Source organism: Spermophilus citellus (genome assembly GCF_964194105.1).
Source record: "Spermophilus citellus genome assembly, chromosome: 9".
Classification (NCBI taxonomy): domain Eukaryota; kingdom Metazoa; phylum Chordata; class Mammalia; order Rodentia; family Sciuridae; genus Spermophilus; species Spermophilus citellus.
Genome location: NC_138191.1, coordinates 110,113,540 through 110,134,175, shown reverse-complemented (window position 1 = coordinate 110,134,175; position 20,636 = coordinate 110,113,540). Strand labels below are relative to the sequence as shown.

At 37.5% G+C, this 20,636-nt stretch overlaps 1 protein-coding gene across 17 annotated transcripts in view; it reads left to right on the top strand.

Annotated features, from left to right (window-relative positions):
- Positions 1 to 20,636, top strand: part of MACF1 (microtubule actin crosslinking factor 1) — a gene marked incomplete at its 5' end in the record, with an annotated part of 350,743 nt that overhangs the window by 233,472 nt on the left and 96,635 nt on the right. For 16 of the 17 annotated variants that reach the window (XR_014023452.1, XR_014023453.1, XM_081305387.1 and 13 more), the window contains 7 exons: positions 3,638 to 3,804; positions 5,670 to 5,826; positions 8,590 to 8,707; positions 14,226 to 14,288; positions 14,893 to 15,134; positions 16,494 to 16,623; positions 17,264 to 17,463. Coding sequence is in view for 15 of the 17 variants with exons in the window: in XM_081305387.1 (XP_081161513.1) it covers positions 3,638 to 3,804; positions 5,670 to 5,826; positions 8,590 to 8,707; positions 14,226 to 14,288; positions 14,893 to 15,134; positions 16,494 to 16,623; positions 17,264 to 17,463 (1,077 nt within the window). The remainder of the gene's footprint in view (positions 1 to 3,637; positions 3,805 to 5,669; positions 5,827 to 8,589; positions 8,708 to 14,225; positions 14,289 to 14,892; positions 15,135 to 16,493; positions 16,624 to 17,263; positions 17,464 to 20,636) is intronic. The other variant, XM_081305391.1, reaches the window with a different exon arrangement.

Here is a 20,636-nt window from a genome sequence, read left to right as displayed (position 1 = left end):
AAAGAAAAAACACTGCCTAGATTTATTTTTCATTCATATTACATGTTCAGCCTAGATCAGCAGGAGTACTCTCAACTTATCCTAACCACTCAAGAATGCAGATTGATAGAGACTCCAACCTGACCTAATAAGTACTGTTTCCCCTATATTCTCACAAACAATGTCTTAGCAAGCTCTCGAAATTCTGCCAGTCTGATAGGTACGACATGGCATCTAAATTTGGTTCTAATTTTTGTTTCTCTTACAAGTGAAGTTGAGTTTATTTTTATACATTTAGATATCATTTATTTGTGAACTGTTCATGTCTTTTCACATTTTTCTAACTAGTATTTTAGTCCTTTTTTTACATTTGAATCTTTTTTAAAAAATTTTTTTTTAGTTGTAGTTGGACACAACATCTTTATTTCACTTGTTTCTTTTTTTATGTGGTGCTGAGGATCAAACCCAGGGTCTCACACGTGCGAGGCAAGCACTCTACCGCTGAGCCACAACCCCAGCCCTCAAAATTTAATTCTAAAGTATGAGTCAACTTTGTCTTTTCCCAAAGATCTGTCTAGTTGTTCCTACTACCATTTATTGAAGAGTCTGACTTTTCCCTAGAATTGAGAAGCCATTTTATCATATACTGAATTTCCATATATATTTGAATCATCTTTTAGATTTTCTTTTCTTCTTCTTTTTTTATTTTTTAAAGTTGTTGATGGATCTTTATTTATTTATTTTTATATAAATTTTTTTATTTATATATGACAGCAGAATGCATTACAATTCTTATTACATATATAGAGCACAATTTTTCATATCTCTGGTTGTATACATAGTATATTCACACCAATTCGTGTCTTCATACATGTACTTTGGATAGTAATAATCATCACAATCTACCATCATTAATTACCCCATGGCCCCTCCCTTCCCCTCCAACCCCTCTGCCCTATCTAGAGTTCGTCTATTTCTCCCATGCTCCCACTCCCTATCCCACTATGAATCAGTAAAGAAAACATTCGGTATTTGGTTTCTTGGGATTGGCTAATTTCACTTAGCATTATCTTCTCTAACTTCATCCATTTACCTGCAAATGCCTTGATTTTATTCTCTTTTATTGCTGAGTAATATTTCATTGTGTATATATGCCACTTTTTTTTTATCCATTCATCTATTGAAGGGCATCTAGGTTGGTTCCACAGTTTAGCTATTGTGAATTGTGCTGCTATAAACGCTGATGTAGCTGAATTTCTGTAGTATGCTTAGGAAAACAGAGACCCTGCGTATTATAGAAGAAAGGTAGGCCCTAATCTCCATCATGTGGGATTAGGCCCCAACTTCCTTAATAAGACTCCTGTGGCACAAGAATTAAAATCAAGAATCAATAAATGGGATGGACTCAAACTAAAAAGCTTCTTCTCAGCAAAAGGAACAATCTGTGAGGTGAATAGAGAGCCTACATCTTGGGAGTGAATCTTTACCCCTCACACATCAGATAGAGCACTAATCACTAGGGTATATAAAGAACTCAAAAAGCTAAACATCAAAAAAACAAATAACCCAATCAATAAATGGGCCAAGGACCTGAAGAGATACTTCTCATAAGATGATGTACAATCAGTCAACAAATACATAAAAAAAATGTTCATCATCACTAGCAATTAGAGAAATGCAAATCAAAACCACTCTAAGATTTCATCTCATACCAGGTGAGACCAAAGGTCTTTTCTTCTTCTTTCTTTAAATTTTATTTATTTATTTATTTATTTATTTATTTATTTATTTATTTAGTAGTTGTAGATGGACAGAATGCCTTTATTTTATTTGTTAATTTTTTTGCGGTGCATGAGGATTGAACCCAGTGCCTCATGTGTTCTAGGCAAGCGCTTTTCCACTGAGCTACAGCCCCAGCCCTAGATTTATTTTCTTTCTTTCTTTCTTTCTTTCTTTCTTTCTTTCTTTCTTTCTTTCTTTCTTTCTTTCTTTCTTTCTCTCTTTCTCTCTTTCTCTCTTTCTCTCTTTCTCTTTCTCTCTTTCTCTCTCTTTCTTTCTTTCTAACTTTCTAACTTTATTTATTTATACACACACACACACACACACACACACACACACACACATATATATATATATATATATAGAGAGAGAGAGAGAGAGAGAGAGAGAGAGAACTGAGGACCGGACCCAGGACCTTGCACGTGCGAGGCGAGCACTCTAATGCTGAGCCATAACCCCAGCCCAAACCCTAGATTTTCTTTTCTGTTTGAATGGTATGTCTGTTCATGTGCCATAGTATACTTCTTTTAAATAGAGGGGCTTTCTTTTATGTTTTAGTATCTGGTAGGGCTAGTTGTCCTCGTTTTTTTTTTTTTTTTTTTTTTTTTTTCCCCAGGACTTTTCTTTTTTTGGTATTGTGGATTGAATCTAGGGGCACTTTACCACTGAGCTACATCCCCTGTCCTTTTTATTTTGACAGGATCTCACTAAGTTACTTAGGGCCTTGGTAAGTTGCTGAGACTTGCTTTAATCTTGAGATCCTCCTGCTGGGCATGGTGGAGCACACCTGTAATTCCAGCGACTCGGGGGCTGAGGGAGGAGGATTTCAAGTTCAAAGCCAGCCTCAGCAATGGTGAGGTGCTAAGCAACTCAGTGAGCCCCTTTCTCTAAATAAAATACAAATAAGGCTGAGGATGTGGCTCAGTGGTCGAGTGCCCCTGAGTTCAATCCCCAGTACCAACAAAAAATCTTGAGATCCTCTTGCCACAGCCTTCCAAGTTGCTGGGATTATAGGCATGCACCACCACATGCAGCCAGGATTTTTCATAGCTAAATTATAAATTTATTTTCCTATGTAAACTTTATAATCAGCTTTATTATTTCTAAAGAAAAAGACTGTTGATATTTTTATTCAAGTTGCAGTAAATATACATTCATATACACATCTTTATGGATGTCCTTTGTGTCTTTCAGGAATGCTTTGTTTAGGTTTTATATGTTTCTTGTTACTTGATGAATAAGATTGAACCTTTTTATATTGTAAGTGAAATTTTCATTCTTGATTTTTATGTGATTTTATACCCTGCGACCTTATTACTTCATTGTTCGAATCATATAATTGATTCTCCTGGATTTTAGAAATATACTTTCATATATAATCTGTAAATACAGTTTAACCTCTCCTTTTTTAGTTCTTATGCCACAAATTGTTTTCCATTAATTGTATTGACTAACATCTAAAAGTAAAGTGTTAAATATTAGTAGAAATAGTGTGCTTGCTCCATGTTATAAAGAGACTGTGAAAGCTTAGAGAAATTTAGTGGTTTAAGATAATAAATGAGTAAGTGGTATAGATTGAATTTCAGATCTTTTTGACTCCTAAAACCTTCATTCTTTTGACTCTGTCATGCTTCCTTCCAAGTCTTCAAACATTTCTTTAAAGGAGACAAGAGTTTTTATAATTCTCAGCCACTCTCCATTGGGTTGGAGAGGTTAATATTTTGATCTACCAGTTGACTTAACAAGCATGACTCTTGCCCTCTCCTTTTCTACAGAGTAAGGTGAATTTTCCCTAGATTTTCAGCTATCTTTCATCTTTTGACCATATTTATTTTCCAGGGTCAAAGAACTTAATACATTTTTCTTGTTTGCTTGATAGGAGCTCACTTTGGAAATGACAGACCAACAGGAGAACCTGGATACTCTTGAACACTTGGTCACTGCACTGGGCTCTTGTGGTTTTGCACTGGACCTGTCCCAACACCAGGGTAGGGTACAGAACCTCAAGAAGGACTTTGCAGAGCTACAGAAAACAGTCCAAGAAAGGTGAGGGGTTTTTTTTGTTTGTTTGTTTGTTTGTTTTTTGGGCTGTGTGGTAAAATGATCTTCTGTTCCCTCCTGCTTTCAGAAAAGATGGCATCCAGAACTCTGCCACTGAGCATTGGCCAGAAAGTGCCTTTTTAAGGCAAAGTTACACACTCCACTTGATGCTTAATAGTTTTTCTATTTCTAATGAATTTCTTTTCTTTTTTTTTTTTTTAAGAGAGAGAGAGAGAGAATTTTTTTTTTTTAATATTTATTTTTCAGGCTGGGGAAGTGGCTCAAGTGGTAGCGCGCTCGCCTGGCATGCGTCCGGCCCGGGTTCGATCCTCAGCACCACATACAAAACAAAGATGTTGTGTCTGCCGATAACTAAAAAATAAATATTAAAAGTTCTCTCTCTCTCTCTCTCTCTCTCTCTCTCTCTGTCTCTCTCTCTCCCCCCCCCTCTTAAAAAAAAATATTTATTTTCCATTTTTTCGGCGGACACAACATCGTTGTTTGTATGTGGTGCTGAGGATCGAACCCGGGCTGCACGCATGCCAGGCGAGCGTGCTACCGCTTGAGCCACATCCCCAGCCCCTAAAGAATTCCTTTTCAATAACGGGATGAGTTCCTACTGTAGATGACAGAAAGCCCACGTCCCTGGACCAAATAGAACAAATTCAGGGCAGTAAATAGGAGTATGGCAGAATTTGAAATAAAGAGAAAAATTATAGTAGACTTCCTAGACATAATTAGGGGCTATATTTGCACTTCCCATGCTTGTTTGAACCACATTAGATTGCTCTTCTGGAGGAGTGTCCAGATGTTTCTTTCAAGGCAAATAAGGAATTATATGATGAAGGTTGACTGATTTTAGCTCACTATTGAAAAACAAAGATTCCTTATTAGAAAACTTATAGGTATCAGAGCATGAACAAGACTTTTTTTTTTTTTTTTTCGTATCAGGGATTGAACTCAGGGGTGCTTAACAGGCAGCCACATCCTCAGCCCTTTCTATGTTTTGTTTTAAGACAAACACTAAGTTGCTTATGGCCTCACTAAATTCCTGAGTCTGGCTTTGAACTTGTGATCCTCCTGCCTCAGCCTCCTCAGCTTCTGGGATTATAGGCATGTGCCACCACTCCCAACCATGAACAAGACTTCTTATCTTGGTTTAGCCATATATATCTTGATCATATATATCTTTAGCCAAATATAATCTTTATTTACTCAGTGACTGCCTTAGTGACTAGAGGAAAGCAGTTGCTCCAACCAATACTAAGCAACAGGTTACGCAGTGAAGGGTTTGAAGACAAAGGCCACGAAAGCTTTGTTTTTCTTCTCCCTTGTTGATGGCCTTCCTTCTCTGTGAGGAACCAAGGTTCTGGGTTTATATCTGACTGGTAGCTGTGGCCATTTTCAAAATCTTCTCCTTGATTTATTTTATTCATAAATATGCTTAACCTAGGGCTAATCACCTAACGTATATGTGCCTCAGATTCAGTGTTTGAGCTGGGCCTTGAAAGAGTCAAATACCTAAAATATATCAGAGCTAGAATTAATATTCAAAGCCTACATTCTTTCCATTGTATCATAGTACCTAAATAGCAGGCTTGCTTTAGTTTTTCTCACTTTTACTTCAGCATAGAGTAAGACTAAAGACTTTATTCCCCAGAAGTGTCCACACAAGGGCAACAGATTATGTAGTTTGGTGCTCTCCTACATTATATGTGGTTGTTCAACCAAACTCCCTATAGAACTGATTATGGGAAGAAAGGACCCTGTTAGGTTACTGATGCCTATGGTCCCAGAATGAACCTAGTTTTAATTCAAGTTGATTTTACAAAGCTCTGTCTGGCAAATAACAAAATGTCTTTTGTTAACAGAGAGAAAGATGCATTATCTTGCCAGGAGCAGCTGGATGAGTTCCGAAAACTGATAAGGACCTTCCAAAAATGGCTCAAAGAAACTGAAGGGAGTATTCCATCTGCAGAGACCTTCATGAGTGCTAAAGAACTGGAAAAGCTGATTGAACACCTGAAGGTAGGTCTCTAAGAATCCCACCAGACAGTAGTTTAGAAGCTTGTATGAATTGATCCCTAGCTGTGAGGGGAGGCCATATGAGAAATCAAAATTTTCCATATGCATCAGAATAGAAATTCCTCCATTCTCTTTGAGTGATTCCTACTTGCCCTGATCCAGCACTGAGCACCATAACATCTCCTACTTAAAGAAACAAAACCAAACAAATCATCTGGGAATGATATAGTTGCAACTCTTTCTTAGTTGCCTCCCATGCTGTGATGAGTTGTAAAAAGACATCATTAAAAAAAAAAAAAAATTGGGCCAGGAGCTGTGTGGCACGCCTATAATCCAAGCGGCTTGGAAGGCTGAGGCAGGAGAATTGTGAATTCAAAGCCCTCTTCAGCAACTTAGTGAAGTGCTAAGCAACTCAGTGAGACCCTGTCTCTAAATAAAATACAAAATAGGCTGGGGATGTGGGTCAGTGGTTGAGTGCCCCTGAGTTCAGTCCCCATTACCAAAAAACAAACGACAGCAACAACAACAACAACAACAAAAAAAAAACCCAAGAAACAAAACTAGGCACAGTGATACATGCCTGTAATCTCAGCAGCTCAGGAAGTTGAAGCAGGAGTATCTCAAGTTCTAGGTCAAACTCAGCAATTTAGTGAGACCCTTTCTCAAAATAAAAAATAGAAAGGACTGGGGATGTAGCTCAGTGGCAGAGTGCCCCTGAGTTTAATTTCTAGTACTTCATTGGTCAAAGTTCAGTCCAATAAAGGAAAATTTAGAAGCAAGTGGGTGAGTGATGCCTTTGAGCGTGAGATCAGTCTTTCTCCTATCCACTAGAGAACAATCTCCCCTCTTTTTGTCTTTCCTTTCTTTTTTCTTTTTCTTTTTTTTTTTTTTTTTTTTTGCCAGTGCTGGGGATAAATCCAGGACATTATATGTACGCCTAGGCCAAGTACTCTACTGCTGAGCTATATCCCTAGCACAAGGATCCCTTTTGTACCATCTTTGATTCAGAATAAACTGGCCTCTACTTGTACCTCTGAAATATCTCTTCTCTTTGTTGTAATAAGCCAAATTTGCCTGTAAATAACTCTCATACATTCATCCATGTTGTCTTAATAAAGCAGACTTTATCTTGAGCAGATGAAAGAAGAGTTTGATTACTGTCACAGAGAGGTACCAGAAGCATTTCCTGTTGGAATTCCCTAGGAAAGAGGTTTCCCAACTTTCTTGGTCCACAGTGCCCTCAGCGTTTTAAGAAACTTTTCATAGTACATCCAGGTCTCCTCCCTAAGAAAACCAAAACAACAACAAAATCCCCAAACAACCTAGTATTTCCACATGCTAAATATTTAGATCCAAACAACTAAATAGTAGTTGTTCGCATGGTATCCAACAGATGTCACTGTATTTCCCTCAAAAACTTCTAATATCCTGCTTATAAATGCATAGTTTTGGATTGTGGCCCTTAGAAAACAAGTGGTTAATGGAAAATTTGACAAGCAGTGACCACAGGTTAGTTTGGAGTTAGGCCACTTGAGCTTGCTAGACGTTGATATTTGTGTAATTCTGCTGCTACTCTGTAGCTTGGAGTTAAAACCAAAATGATTTAATGATCAGGGCTTTTCATTGCAGAGCAAGGGGTTGAAGGCTAGAATGGGTACCCACTTTGAAAGAAGTATACTTGTACCGCTATAGCAAGCCATCACATCTCAGAGACTTAGCATGATCTGGTACTTTTGTCTTAGAGCAGATGCTCTTGTTCCTAATGACTTTCTATGATAGCACAAGCTCTGTCTCAAACCTAAATTTGAAAAATGCAAAGTGATGTCTATGAGTTTGTGTATTTATGTACATCTCAATATCTAATTCCTTGTTTACCCTCTAGTTATCATTTCTTTTTTGTTCTTTAACATACATGTTGCTGGGCTGGGGATGCGGCTCAAGCGGTAGCGCGCTCGCCTGGCATGCGTGTGGCCCGGGTTCGATCCTCAGCACCACATACCAACAAAGATGTTGTGTCCGCCGAGAACTAAAAAATAATAAATATTAAAAAATTCTCTCTCTCTCTCTCTCTCTCAAAAAAAAAATAAATAAAAAATAAAAAAAAAACATACATGTTGCTCACTTTTGTCCACCTGACAAATCTTGTCTTAACTCTAGCTTTTCTCTCTCTTGGCAGTTAGATGTGTCTCTTCTTGTGCTCTAAGAGTTGACTGACCATATCTCTGTACTAACATTTATGACATTATAATGTGATGAATAATCTGAGCTCTTGGATTGGGGAGCTATGTCAATCTTAATTTGTATTTCCAGTGTTTGGCATGGTGCCTGACCATGATGATGTAAAAAGTTGTAAATGCTTAATAAATTGATAAATGAAGCTGGGTACAGTGGCACATGCCCGTAATCCCAGCTACTTGGGAGGCTGAGACAGGAGCATCACAAGTTCAGTGCCAACCTCAGCAACTTAGTGAAACTCTGTCTCAAAATAAAAAAGACTGAGAGGTGTAGCCTAGTGGTAACATGTCCCTAGGTTCAATTTCCAGAATGGGATTTTTTTTTCATTGAATGAAATGAATCAAAAGGTCCTGAAAATTCCAGGATAACTTTCTCCCACATCTTTGCTGCCAAGACCAAGATCTTGAAATGGCTGAATATGAGTATGATTTCTTGATGCTTGTCAAAACTTTAGGAAATATATGTAGAACATGTGTCCCTGTATGAGGAGACCTCTATATGTTACATTGAGCTCTTTCGTTTTTTAAACAGGGTATCCTCATTGATTGGGCAAGTAAGGGAATTCTGGTGGAAGAAATCAATTGCAAAGGCACTTCTTTAGAAAATCTCATCATGGAAATTACAGCACCTGATTCCCAAGCCAAAACAGGTGAGTACAAAATTCTTTAAAACATGGTGAATGAATATCATTCTTTGCTCTTGGCCTTTGGTGATAACTTTTTGTTTAACTAATGTCAAAATCAAGGGTGGATCTGAAAACAAAGAGGGTCCACATAGCAGTCTTCTCTCAACCTGATCTCTTTCCCTCTTTGCTATGTAACATTTTTTCACTCTGCAAAATTTTTTCTCTTGATGGGAAAAGTAATTGGACTAGTTGGGCTACTACCAAATTAATACAGAAAATTTAAAAATAGGATTTTCATTTCAATGATTTCTTTTTCTCTTTTAAACATGTGGATGAGATTGCTATGCATCATCTTTAAGCTCCAGTCAGCCTGGATTATATCCAGGGAGAAGTTTGGTATTTGGGAGTCAGTATTTGTACACTAGAGACAAATACTTGTATTTGAACACCAGAGACAAATACTTGTATTTGCACCTAGATGTATGAATAATCTCTGGCTGTCAAGTCTTTCAAACAGAATTCAGTATGAATTCTGTCACTTGCTGGTTATTAATTGGAATCCATAGGTTTTATGACCAGACTATGATAGTGCACTCCTAAAGTCAATTAAATGCTTAAGAAAAAGTGTACTTTCTTTTATTCTCATGAAAATGGATACTTTTCGTTAGTACTCTAAAGTTTAAAGATTTATTGGAATTCTCCAGAAGTGACAATATTTCAGAGAACTGGTGTCTTCTACTCTAATACATAAACCTCTAAGTTCAGTAGATTGTTAGTGTGTGATTAGATCAGGAGTCTATAAACTTTTGAATAAAGGGCCAGATAGTAAATATTTGCATTTGCAGGCTATCTGCTTTCTGTCACAATTACATACCTCTTGCCATTGTGTCACAAAAGCAGCCATAGACAATATATAAATGAATGGCTGTGGCTGTGTTTCAATAAAATTTTATGTACAGAAACAGACAAAGGGCCAGATTTGGCCAGTGGGCTCTGATTTGATGACTCCTACTTTAGATCAGTCATTTTTCACACTTTTAAAAAGTACTATAGTTGTTTATGTTTTTCCGATACTGGGATTGGAACCCAGGACCTTGCACATGCTAGGCAAGAAGGTCTGCCACAGCTACATCCTCAGCCCAGTCATTTTTGTTTTTTTGTTCTTTGTGGGGTTTATTTTTGTTGCTGTGGCATGAACCCAGAGCCTATGCATGCTAGGTACACACTTAACACAGGATCTTTAAAAAAAAAACACCTCAACAAATTTTGGTGATGTTGGTTTCCCTTATAAGCTGGAGTATTTATCTATTATGAAATCTATCAATGAGAATATTAAGACTACCTTAATGAATATAAAAATTTTTTAAGGAGGATTATTGGATGATGGCTTCATCACCGGATCTATTTCTAAATTTTGTTTAGGTGTTATATCCAAAAAATATGATTCACAGAGATAATCAATTGCAAATGATCACAGATTTTTTTTCCCCCCAATGCTGGGGCTTGAACCTAGGGCCTTTTGTACATGCTAAGCAAGCACTCTACCACTGACCTATACCCGTAGCCCAATGACAAAAAATTTTTTTTTTTCCTTTTTACAGTACTGAGGATCGAACCCAGTGCCTCACACATGCTGGGCAAATGCTGTGCCACTGAGCTATATCCTCAGCCCCTCTTTAAAAAATTTTTTATTGTGAGACAGGGCCTCACTAAGTTGCCTCATCTGGCCTCACACTGTGATCTTCTTGCTTCGGCTTCCTGAATAGTTGGGATTGTAAGTGTATGCCACCACATCTGGTGGCAAATGGTTTTATTTATTTGTTTTATTTATTTATTTTTAAATATTTTCTTAGTTATAGGTGGACATAAGGTCTTTATTTTACTTTATGTAGTGCTGAGGATTGAACCTAGTGCCTCACACATGCTAAACAAGTGCTCTACCGCTGAGCCACAACCCCAGCCTGGCAAATATTTTTAAAAGTTCACTTTACAATCTTAGAATACTGTTTTTGTTTTATTGTTGTTGGATTTTTTTTTTCCCCTTATGGCAGGACTGGGGATGGAACTTAGGACCTTGCACATGTGAGGCAAAAATGCTCTACCACTGCACCACACTGGGGATGGGGCTTTAGAATACTATTTGATCAAACTGAACTGAGAACTTAAAAGTGATGTATTAAGAAATTCTTGTTGCACAGTTAAGCTGCTAAGAATATTTGATGAGGGCTCACATTCTCAAACATAGGAAACACCTAAAACTGACATTGAGGTCAAAAACTGCCAGTAAGCTGACATTTTTCTGACCTGAATGTTAAGAATTCCATTATTACACAATTCTGCCTTCATGAGACTTTGCTCATTTTGACATACCTCAAAACTTTTATTCATTTCACTTAATGCATTACACATCTACTGTAGCTATTTTGCTTTGTACAGTACTAGACAGAAGTGTTCTGTAAAGCCCTTTCCAGTCAAAGATGTTGAAAAAGAAACTTAAATAAGGAGCTGGGGTTGTGTCTCAGTAGTAGAGCACTTGCCTGGCATGTGTGAGGCACTGGGTTCGATTCTCAGCACCACGTATAAATAAATGAACAAAATAAAGGCTCATTTAAAAAAAATAAAGAAATCTCTTTAAAAAAAAAGAAAGAAAGAAACTTAAATAAAACTTCACATAGAGGTGGCAAGATCTGTTTATTTGCCCATAAAAAGCATAAGGGCTGGGGATATGGCCTAGTGGTGGAGCACTTGCCTAGCATGTGTGAGGCACTGGGTTCAATTCTGGGTTCAGCACCGCATATGAATAGATGAATAGAATTAAGGTCCATCGACAATTTAAAAAAATTTTTTTTAAAAAAGCATAAATTGGTTGTAGGGCCGGACACAGTGGTACATGCCTGTAATCCCTGCAGCTCAGGGATCATGAGGCAGAAGGATCATGAATTCAAAACCAGCCACAGGGCTGGGGTTGTAGCTCAGTTGTAGAGCACTTGCCTAGCATGTGTGAGGTACTGGGCTCGATCCCCAGCACCACACAAAAATAAACAAATAAAATAAAGGTATTGTGTCCATCTACAACTAAAAAAAAAAAAATTTTTTTAAACCAGGCTCAGCAACTTAGTGAGGTGCTAAGCAACTCAGTGAGACCCTGTCTCTAAATAAAATACAAAATAGGGCTGAGGATATAACTCAGTGGTTGAGTGCCCCTGAGTTCAATCCCTGGTAACTGCCCCGCCCCCAGAAGAAAAATTGGTTGTAGGTAGTAGATTAAGATGTAGTGTAAATTAGCCAATCCCCCAAAAAACAAATGCCAAACATTTTCTGTGTCTTTTGGGTTTTAAAGTGCTTTCGCCCATGTTATCTCATGATGTCTTTCCAATAACAGCATGGTTGTTGACAGGCTAGGTAATGTTATCTTCTTATCCTAGAGAAGAACCTGAGGTCTGTTTGTAGATCAAGGCTTACATACTGAATTAGTGACAGTCTTGGTTAGGACCTTTTCTCCTAATTACTAGTCCAGTTTGCCTTTTGTCATCACTGTGTTGTAATGGAAAGTAATTTTTCTGTTTGATCCATTTTTTAATTGAAAATACATTAACATTTATAATTACCATCGTAACTATTTTTTAAATTGTATTTTAGCTTTTTGCATAGTGTAATCAGTGCAGTGCACCTAAGAATTTTATTCTGTCCATACACTCCACCCCCTTTTCTTTTTTTGTAGTGTTGGGGATCAGACCCAGGGCCTTGCGCATGCCAGGCAAATGCTTTACCGCTAACTGCATCCCCAGCCCCATTCTGTCCTTTCACTAGAATGCTATATAATGACTGTTGTTAGGTTCTGTGTAATTTCATAACCTGGTTTTCACTTAACTTGGGAAGCTCCTCTGAAATATAGGGGACTAAGATGGGGAGAATGTAGGTGAAATGGTGATAATTAGAAACAGAACCAAAGGCCCAAAGCAGAATTTATGGGAATATTTATGAGCCACGTTTATCAGCACTTTATATTTCCATTTTCTAGTAAAGGAAGGGGAGCCAGAAGAAGTTATGAAAGAAAAATCAGGCAATCTTTCATGAATACCGACATAAAGGGGCTCACATTTATGTCTTTATTACTAAATGGAGTGCTTTTAAAAATCGTTCTAGACCCAGCTATTCCCCTTCTCGGTCTATTCCCTAAAGACCTAAAAAGAGCATGCTACAGGGACACTGCTACATCGATGTTCATAGCAGCACAATTCACAATAGCAAGACTGTGGAACCAACCTAGATGCCCTTCAATAGATGAATAGATAAAAAAAATTTGGCATTTATACACAATGGAGTATTACTCTGCATTAAAAAATGACAAAATCATAGAATTTGGAGGGAAATGGATGGCATTAGAGCAGATTATGCTAAGTGAAGCCAGCCAATCCCTAAAAAACAAATGCCAAATGTCTTCTTTGATATAAGGAGAGTAACTAAGAACAGAGAGGGACGAAGAGCATGAGAAGAAGATTAACATTAAACAGGGATGAGAGGTGGGAGGGAAAGCGAGAGAGAAGGGAAATTGCATGGAAATGGAAGGAGACCCTCAGGGTTATACAAAATTACATACAAGAGGAAGTGAGGGGAAAAGGAAAAATAATACAAGGGGAAGAAATGAATTACAGTAGAGGGGGGTAGAGAGAGAAGAGGGGAGGGGAGGGGGGATAGTAGAGGATAGGAAAGGCAGCAGAATACAACAGACACTAGTATGGCAATATGTAAATCAATGGAAGTGTAACTGATGTGATTCTGCAATCTGTATATGGGGTAAAAATGGGAGTTCATAACCCACTTGAATCAAAGTGTGAAATATGATATGTCAAGATCTATGTAATGTTTTGAACAACCAACAATAAAAAAATAAAAAAATAAAATAAAATGCCACATTCATACACTCATATATTTTTGAAAACAAAAATGTTCTAATATTGTAATTAGTATAGAAATACAACACATTCTGATTTGTTTAAGAAAATTAATATTTTGTTTCCTCACTTTTCTGTCAAAAATGTTTTCAAAATACTTATTTTATGAGATTAAAAACAAGTCAGATGAAAAGAAAAAAATAAATAAATAAAAATCGTTCTATTATTTATTTTTATTATAATAAAAGATATTGATATTAAAGGTGACTCTCTTTGGGTTTGTTGTAGATTCACATTCTAAAATGTGGGAGATACCATTCATTCTAAAGTCTTAATAATTTCACAGTACTTGCCTCACAAAAATTAGAGAAGAGTCCAAAGAATTCAAGTTAGAGGTTTAAGAAGAATTGGAATTTCCTATAGAAAGGATTAAGAATCATTACCACTTAAGAGCTGAAATACCTCAAGTAACACTTTATTGCCTGGCAGCTAAAATGATTTGTCTCTTTCCATGAGTTTGTTGTCTTGTGCTGTGTTAACTTCCTGATGCCCAAGCTTAAAGTGAATGCCAAAGAACAAATGCAGTGCCTTTATGTATTCCTAACACGTTGGTCTTGCCCTGTTTGTCTCCCTGTACTTCTGCTCAGGTTCCATACTGCCCTCTGTAGGAAGCTCTGTAGGCAGTGTAAACGGATACCACACCTGCAAAGGTGAGAATGCCATTTCAACAGTGCCTGCCTCTTTGTTGGGTGTGTTAGGACAGTGTTCATGTTTGCATCTGTGTTTGTTTCAATATATGTGCAACTGCTGCCAGTTGGAGCATGAGGGTGAAAACCTGGGGAGGAGCAGCTGACTCTGGGCTAACTGGGTTGGCAGCCCTATATCTAAAGGGTACTGAGAAAATAAACAGAACTATCAGATAAGGCCAATGAGGAAAGACCTTGTAGAAAACACATGTGAATCTTTGAATTATAAAGAAGCTATTCTAGAGGTAATCTCTAGTGTAGTGTTTAACCTCCCAGCTAGGTAACCTCTCTAGTTTGGAGAAGGGGGAACAAAAGAATGCTCCAAGTCCATTAATTCCTCTGGTATTGTAAGGCTGATTTCTTACTTTTACTCCCCTTAATTCTGTTGTAAATCAGAAAGCAGATTTGCTTTGTGTATTTAGATAAGAATTTTTTGTGATCTAGGAGGAAGATACTCACTAGTTCACTAGGAGGAGTAGGAAAGATGCTTAATCCTAACAAATAATTTAGGAGTGAAAAACCAAGGGGAGAGCCATTCCCAGTCTGATTTCTGTTTCTGTGATACTAGATCTGACGGAGATACAGTGTGACTTGTCAGATGTAAACTTGAAGTATGAGAAACTAGGTGGAGTACTTCGGGAACGCCAGGAAAGCCTTCAAGCTGTCCTCAGCAGAATGGAGGAAGTTCAGAAAGAGGCACGCTCAGTGCTGCAGTGGCTAGAATCAAAAGAGGAGGTCCTGAAAGCCATGGATGCCTCTTTGTCTCCAACCAAGACAGAAACAGTGAAGGCACAAGCTGAATCTAATAAGGTATTCTGCTGCACCTGTTTCTTTCCCTAGCCCAGGGACCTGAGAGTGAGATATGGCCAACCTCCCAGGCTTTGATAAACATTATATTTGACTTCCAAATGTTTAACATGCCCAACCTCTCCCAGAGAATTTTTTTACCTGTGAAATTAAAAGTTGTTATAAATTAGATTCAGAAACAAAATTAAAAGTTGTTATAAATTAGATTCAGAAACAAAACCAGTTTGCAGAAAGAGAATAGACTTCCCCCAAAGTATTAGCACATTGAAAAAGGGATTACTTAAAGATGTTTTATGTGATGCTACAAGAGAGCTAAACCATTCTCTGAAGCACTTTTCCAACTCTTAGAGGGACCTAAAAAACTGATTACAGGGCTGGGGTTGTGGCTCAGCGGTAGAACTCTCCCCTAGCGTACGTGAGGCGCTGGTTTCAATCCTCAACACCATATAAAGTAAAAAATAAAGACACTGTGTCTACCTATAACTAAAAATAAATGAATAAATAAATATTAAACGAGAAACAAAAAAACTGATTACAGTGCATTCTTAAAACTGCAGGTAGTACCAGAAAATAATGCTCCAGTTGAACATCACATATCATTGCTAACTAATGAAATGTGGTCATCATCACATCTTGGCACTTTTAGCTAATACGAAGTGATAATTACTACTTACTGAGTTTCATTGATGTACTTAAATAAACTTAAATCCTGCTATCTAGAATTTTTTTTTTTTAAATACTGGGACTTGAACCGAAAGGTGCTTAACCACTGAGCAACATCCCCAGCCCTTTTTATTTTTTATTTTGAGACAGAGTCTCACCAAATTGCTTAGGACCTTGCTAAATTGCTGAGGCTGGCCTCAAACTTATTATCCTCCTGCCTCAGCCTCCTGAGTCCCTGGGATTATAGGCGTATGCTCCCATTGCCCTCCTCTACTGCCCTGACTTTATTTTAAAGTAAATATTGAAAGATTAAGTACTATTGGGCATGGTGGTCCATACCTTAATTCCAGTGGCTCAGGAGGCTGAGGCAGGAGAAATATGAGTTCAAAGCTAGCAACAGCAAAAGCAAGGTACTAAGCAATTCAGTGAGACCCTGTCTCTAAATAAAATACAAAATAGGACTGGGGATGTGGGTCAGTGGTTTACTGTCTAGTACCAATCCCTAGTAACAAAAACAAAAACAAAAAAAACCCCACAAATCAAGTCTGAATAGAATCAGAGAAGATCTTTCTGCCCAAATAAATAAATAAATAAAATCATCAGAGAAGAGACTATAATTGCCACCCAGTCAATCTTCTATTCTAATCACAACTTTGTTTCCTGTCCAGAATCTGATGGTATGTGTGATATTTCTCTTAGGCCTTCCTAGCTGAATTGGAACAGAATTCTCCAAAGGTCCAAGAAGTGAAGCAAGCTTTAGCTGAATTACTGATGACATATCCCAACTCACAAGAAGCAGAAAATTGGAAGAAAATTGAAGAAGAGCTCAGTATGTTGTCACAGGGTTGTTTCATATTCACTAAATTGCTTGTGACTAAAGCAAACAGAATTTCAGCACATCCTACAAAGTAGGAATTAATTTTAATTAATTTTTGTAAACAAGAGGCCCATGCAGTGTCAGAGAATGAATCTGAATAGGGAAAAGTTTTAGAAATTCTATTCAGAGTTGGAATTGTGGCTTTCTAGGGCAGTCAAATTGGTAGTCTACTCTCATCAAAAACTAAAGAGACCACTGAAGATAGGAAATCTACATATTCAATATCATGAATAATAATATATGTTCATAACATAAATTGTAAATAGTATAAATGAATATTGGCATGAAAATGTTTATTATACAGTAAATTTTAAGCAGGCAATAAAATAATATATGCAGCATATTTTGCATATGTGTATGGTTTTGTGCAATTTTATTACATGTAGTTTCCTGTAACCACTACCCCAATGAAAATACACAATTGTTTGTATTTCTTTAGTTAAAATTTTTAAAGGGTTATTTTTTTTATTGTAAAAAATGTTAAATAATACTCCTGGGGTCATTTCTTGTAATATATTAGGAATTTAATTTAGGGATCGTATCAGTTACTGATGATAGTAAAGATCTATATTATCTCATTTCTTCTCTACAGATTCCCGATGGGAAAGGGCCACTGAGGTGACTGTGACTCGGCAAAAGCAGCTAGAGGAATCTGCAAGCCATCTGGCCTGCTTCCAGGCTGCAGAATCCCAGCTCCGGCCCTGGCTAATGGAAAAGGAACTGATGATGGGAGTCCTGGGCCCCTTGTCTATTGACCCTAATATGTTGAATGCACAAAAGCAGCAGGTCCAGGTAAGCAGTGTAGCTTAACGCTTTAGAGCACGGAAATTTGAGCCATGTGAATTTGGGTTTGAATCCTGCTCCCAGCAAGTAAATTTCATATGACCCTGTACAAGTCACTTAACTTCTCAATGCTTTCCTCAATACTTTTTTTCCTGGTACTGGGGATTGAACCCAAGGTCACTTTAATACTGAACTATATCCCCAACTCTTTTTATTTTTTATTTTGAGACAAAGTATCATTAAGTTCCCCAGTCTGGCCTCAAACTTGCGATCCTCCTGCCTCAGCCTCTAGAGTCATTGGGATTATAAGTATGGGCAACCAGCCTGGTACTTTTCCTCAATTTTAATGAGATGTTTGTGAAGTGTTTATCATAGTAAATAGTCAATAACTATTATTAATATCATTAATAGAGGCAGTAAGAGGTAGATACAAGAATGAAAAAACATTTCCTGGTGAAATTATAGAATATTTTATTTTTAATCCTCAATGGTAGTAATCCATAGTACTTAATATAATATATCTGCTGGTTTTAAAGATTTTTTACTAGCCAAACCTCAAAAAAGTTGATTTATATTATGCCTAACATTATAGAATTTAGGTTGATCAAAATCATGTCACTTCCAATGAAACTCTGCCTAGAATTTTTTCCTAGTCCTACTTCTTCCCCAAACTCTTATATTTCTTCTCCCCTCCCACCAGGTTACCTAAAACTAAGAGTACTTTTTGAAGGAAACTTTTTGGGCTCTGCATTCAAATAATTTTTGAGCCCTGGTTAGTTTACTCAACAAATATTTTTCTAATTCAGTGGTTTTCAAGGTTTTTGTTCTCAAACTCTTTTATACTCTTAAAAGTTATTGAGAATTGCCAGGTGCGGTGGCACATGCCTGTAATCCCAGCAGCTTGGGAGGCTGAAATAGGAGAATTGCGTGTTCAGAGCCAGCCTCAGCAAAAGCAAAGCACTAAGCAACTCAGTGAGACCATGTCCCTAAATAAAATACAAAATAGGGCTGGGGATATGGCTCAGTGGTTGAGTACCCCTGAGTTCAATTCCTGATACCAAAAAAAAAAAAAGAATAGATATTGAGGATCTATAGAGTTTTAGTTTACTGTATTAAAACAGTAATTTTAAAAATATATATTCATTTAAAAATAGCAATGATAAAACCATCACATTAACATACGTAACATGTTCAGTCTGTTGTAATATTAGACATCAGGTAGTCTCTGGGAAATTTTATTGAACATTTATGACAGATAACATCTTAGTATTATTATGAAAATAGGTTTGACCTTGTAGAATTCTTGGTTTTGGGTTTTTTTGTTTTTTTTTTTTGTACCAGGGGATTGAACCCAGGCATGCTTAACCACTGAGCCACTGAGCCACAGCTTCAGCCCTTTTTTATATTTTATCTAGAAATAGGGTCTCACTGAGTTGCTGAGGCTGGATTTGAACTCGAAATCCTTCTGCCTCAGCCTCCCGGGTTTCTGGGATTATAGGTGTGGGTCACCACACCTGGCTTGTGGACTTCTTGAAAGGGCCTAGGCATTGCTGGGGTCCCTGATCCGTATTCTGATTTTTTTATCCATCCTGTCATAGGCTTGCTCTCTGGACTATAACATAAGAAGAGCCTCCTAATGGGCTTTCCCTCCATCCCACCGCTGGTTACCAAATTATCTCCTTAAATCACATATCTGGGGATATTAAAATGCTCAGTGACTCTTGGCTGGCTATTAAACAAAATCCAAATAACTAGGCTTTCGTAGTCTGGTCCCAGCTTGTCTAGTTTGTCATTTCCAGCTCCATCCCCATATGCCCAGTCTTCTACCTACACCAGATAGTTTTCTCAAACATGTCACACCCAGATAGCTCTGTGCCTTTGCTAGGCCTTCCCCTGGAGGACCCTTCACCAGCCTAACTCTCTGTTAGGCTTGGGAAATTTCTGCTTGGGAAATTCCTATTCACTATGTGACCAAGGCTGGTCTCAAATTTAATCCTCCTGTCCTGAGTTGCTGGATTATAGGTGTTCCTGTTTATTCCTTTGTTTTTTAGAAATTATCTAGTTTTGTTTATTTATTTTTATGTAGTGCTGAGGATTGAATCCAGTGCCACACACATGCTAGGCAAGTGCACTACCACTGAGCCACAACCCCAGCCCCTGTTCATTCTTTATTGTCACTTATGGAACATCTCATTCTTCCTTTTGTCATGACTAGTCTTAATCACTCTTACTCTGTGCTTTCACAGCAATTTGTTATATTATGTCAATGTTTTTATCATTTTTTAATTTTACTTCATTTTATTAGTTTATTTTGTGGGGGCAGGTACTGGGGATTGAATTCAGGGGCACGTAACCACTGAGCCACATCTCCAGCCCTATTTTGTATTTTATTTAGAGATAGGGTTTCAGTGAGTTGCTTAGTGCCTCACTGTTGGTAAGACTGGCTTTGAACTCGTTATCTTCCTGCTTCAACCTCCCAAGCTGCTGGGATTAGTTTATTCTTTACATATTTGTTTTTCTTAATCATGTCTTATTTTTGTATTTTGTAAATGCTGAGTGCTTTCCACAAATTATCACACCAGCCATGTTAAATACTTTGCTATCCCCATCTTACTAGTAAGGAAGCTGAGATTCAAAGAATTTCTAAAAACTCACCTAAACTTATACAGCTGGTGAGTTTAGAGAGTCAGGATTTGAACTCAGACACTCTGGCACCAGAGCCTGTAATCCTAATATCTTTTCTGAGAGGGGTAGAGGATAGAAAACAAATTAGAAGACATGTGCCTTGCTTTATAGAACCCTTTATCTAATTTTGCTACGTTGTAATATATAGATCACAGGTACTGTAGGAATTCCAGTAAAGAAACCAAAAAAAGCAGTGGCATTGAAAGTAGAAATGGCAAGCCCAACCAGTAATATAGTAGGTCTGGGACCCACTATTCCAGACTCCAGATTCAGAGGACTGGTATTTGCATGGCAAAGCTGATAAACAGCAATCTGGTTTCCTAGCCCAGGCCGACCTTAGTAAAACAGAGTAGGACAAATAAGGGAAAAAAATAAAATAATGCAATCAATGATCCTTTCAAAATATTTATTTATGAAGCAGTTGTTAAAAGTAATACTGCCTCAGCCTATTACATTAAAACAGTAATTTTTGCCAGGTGTGGTGGCACATGCCTTTA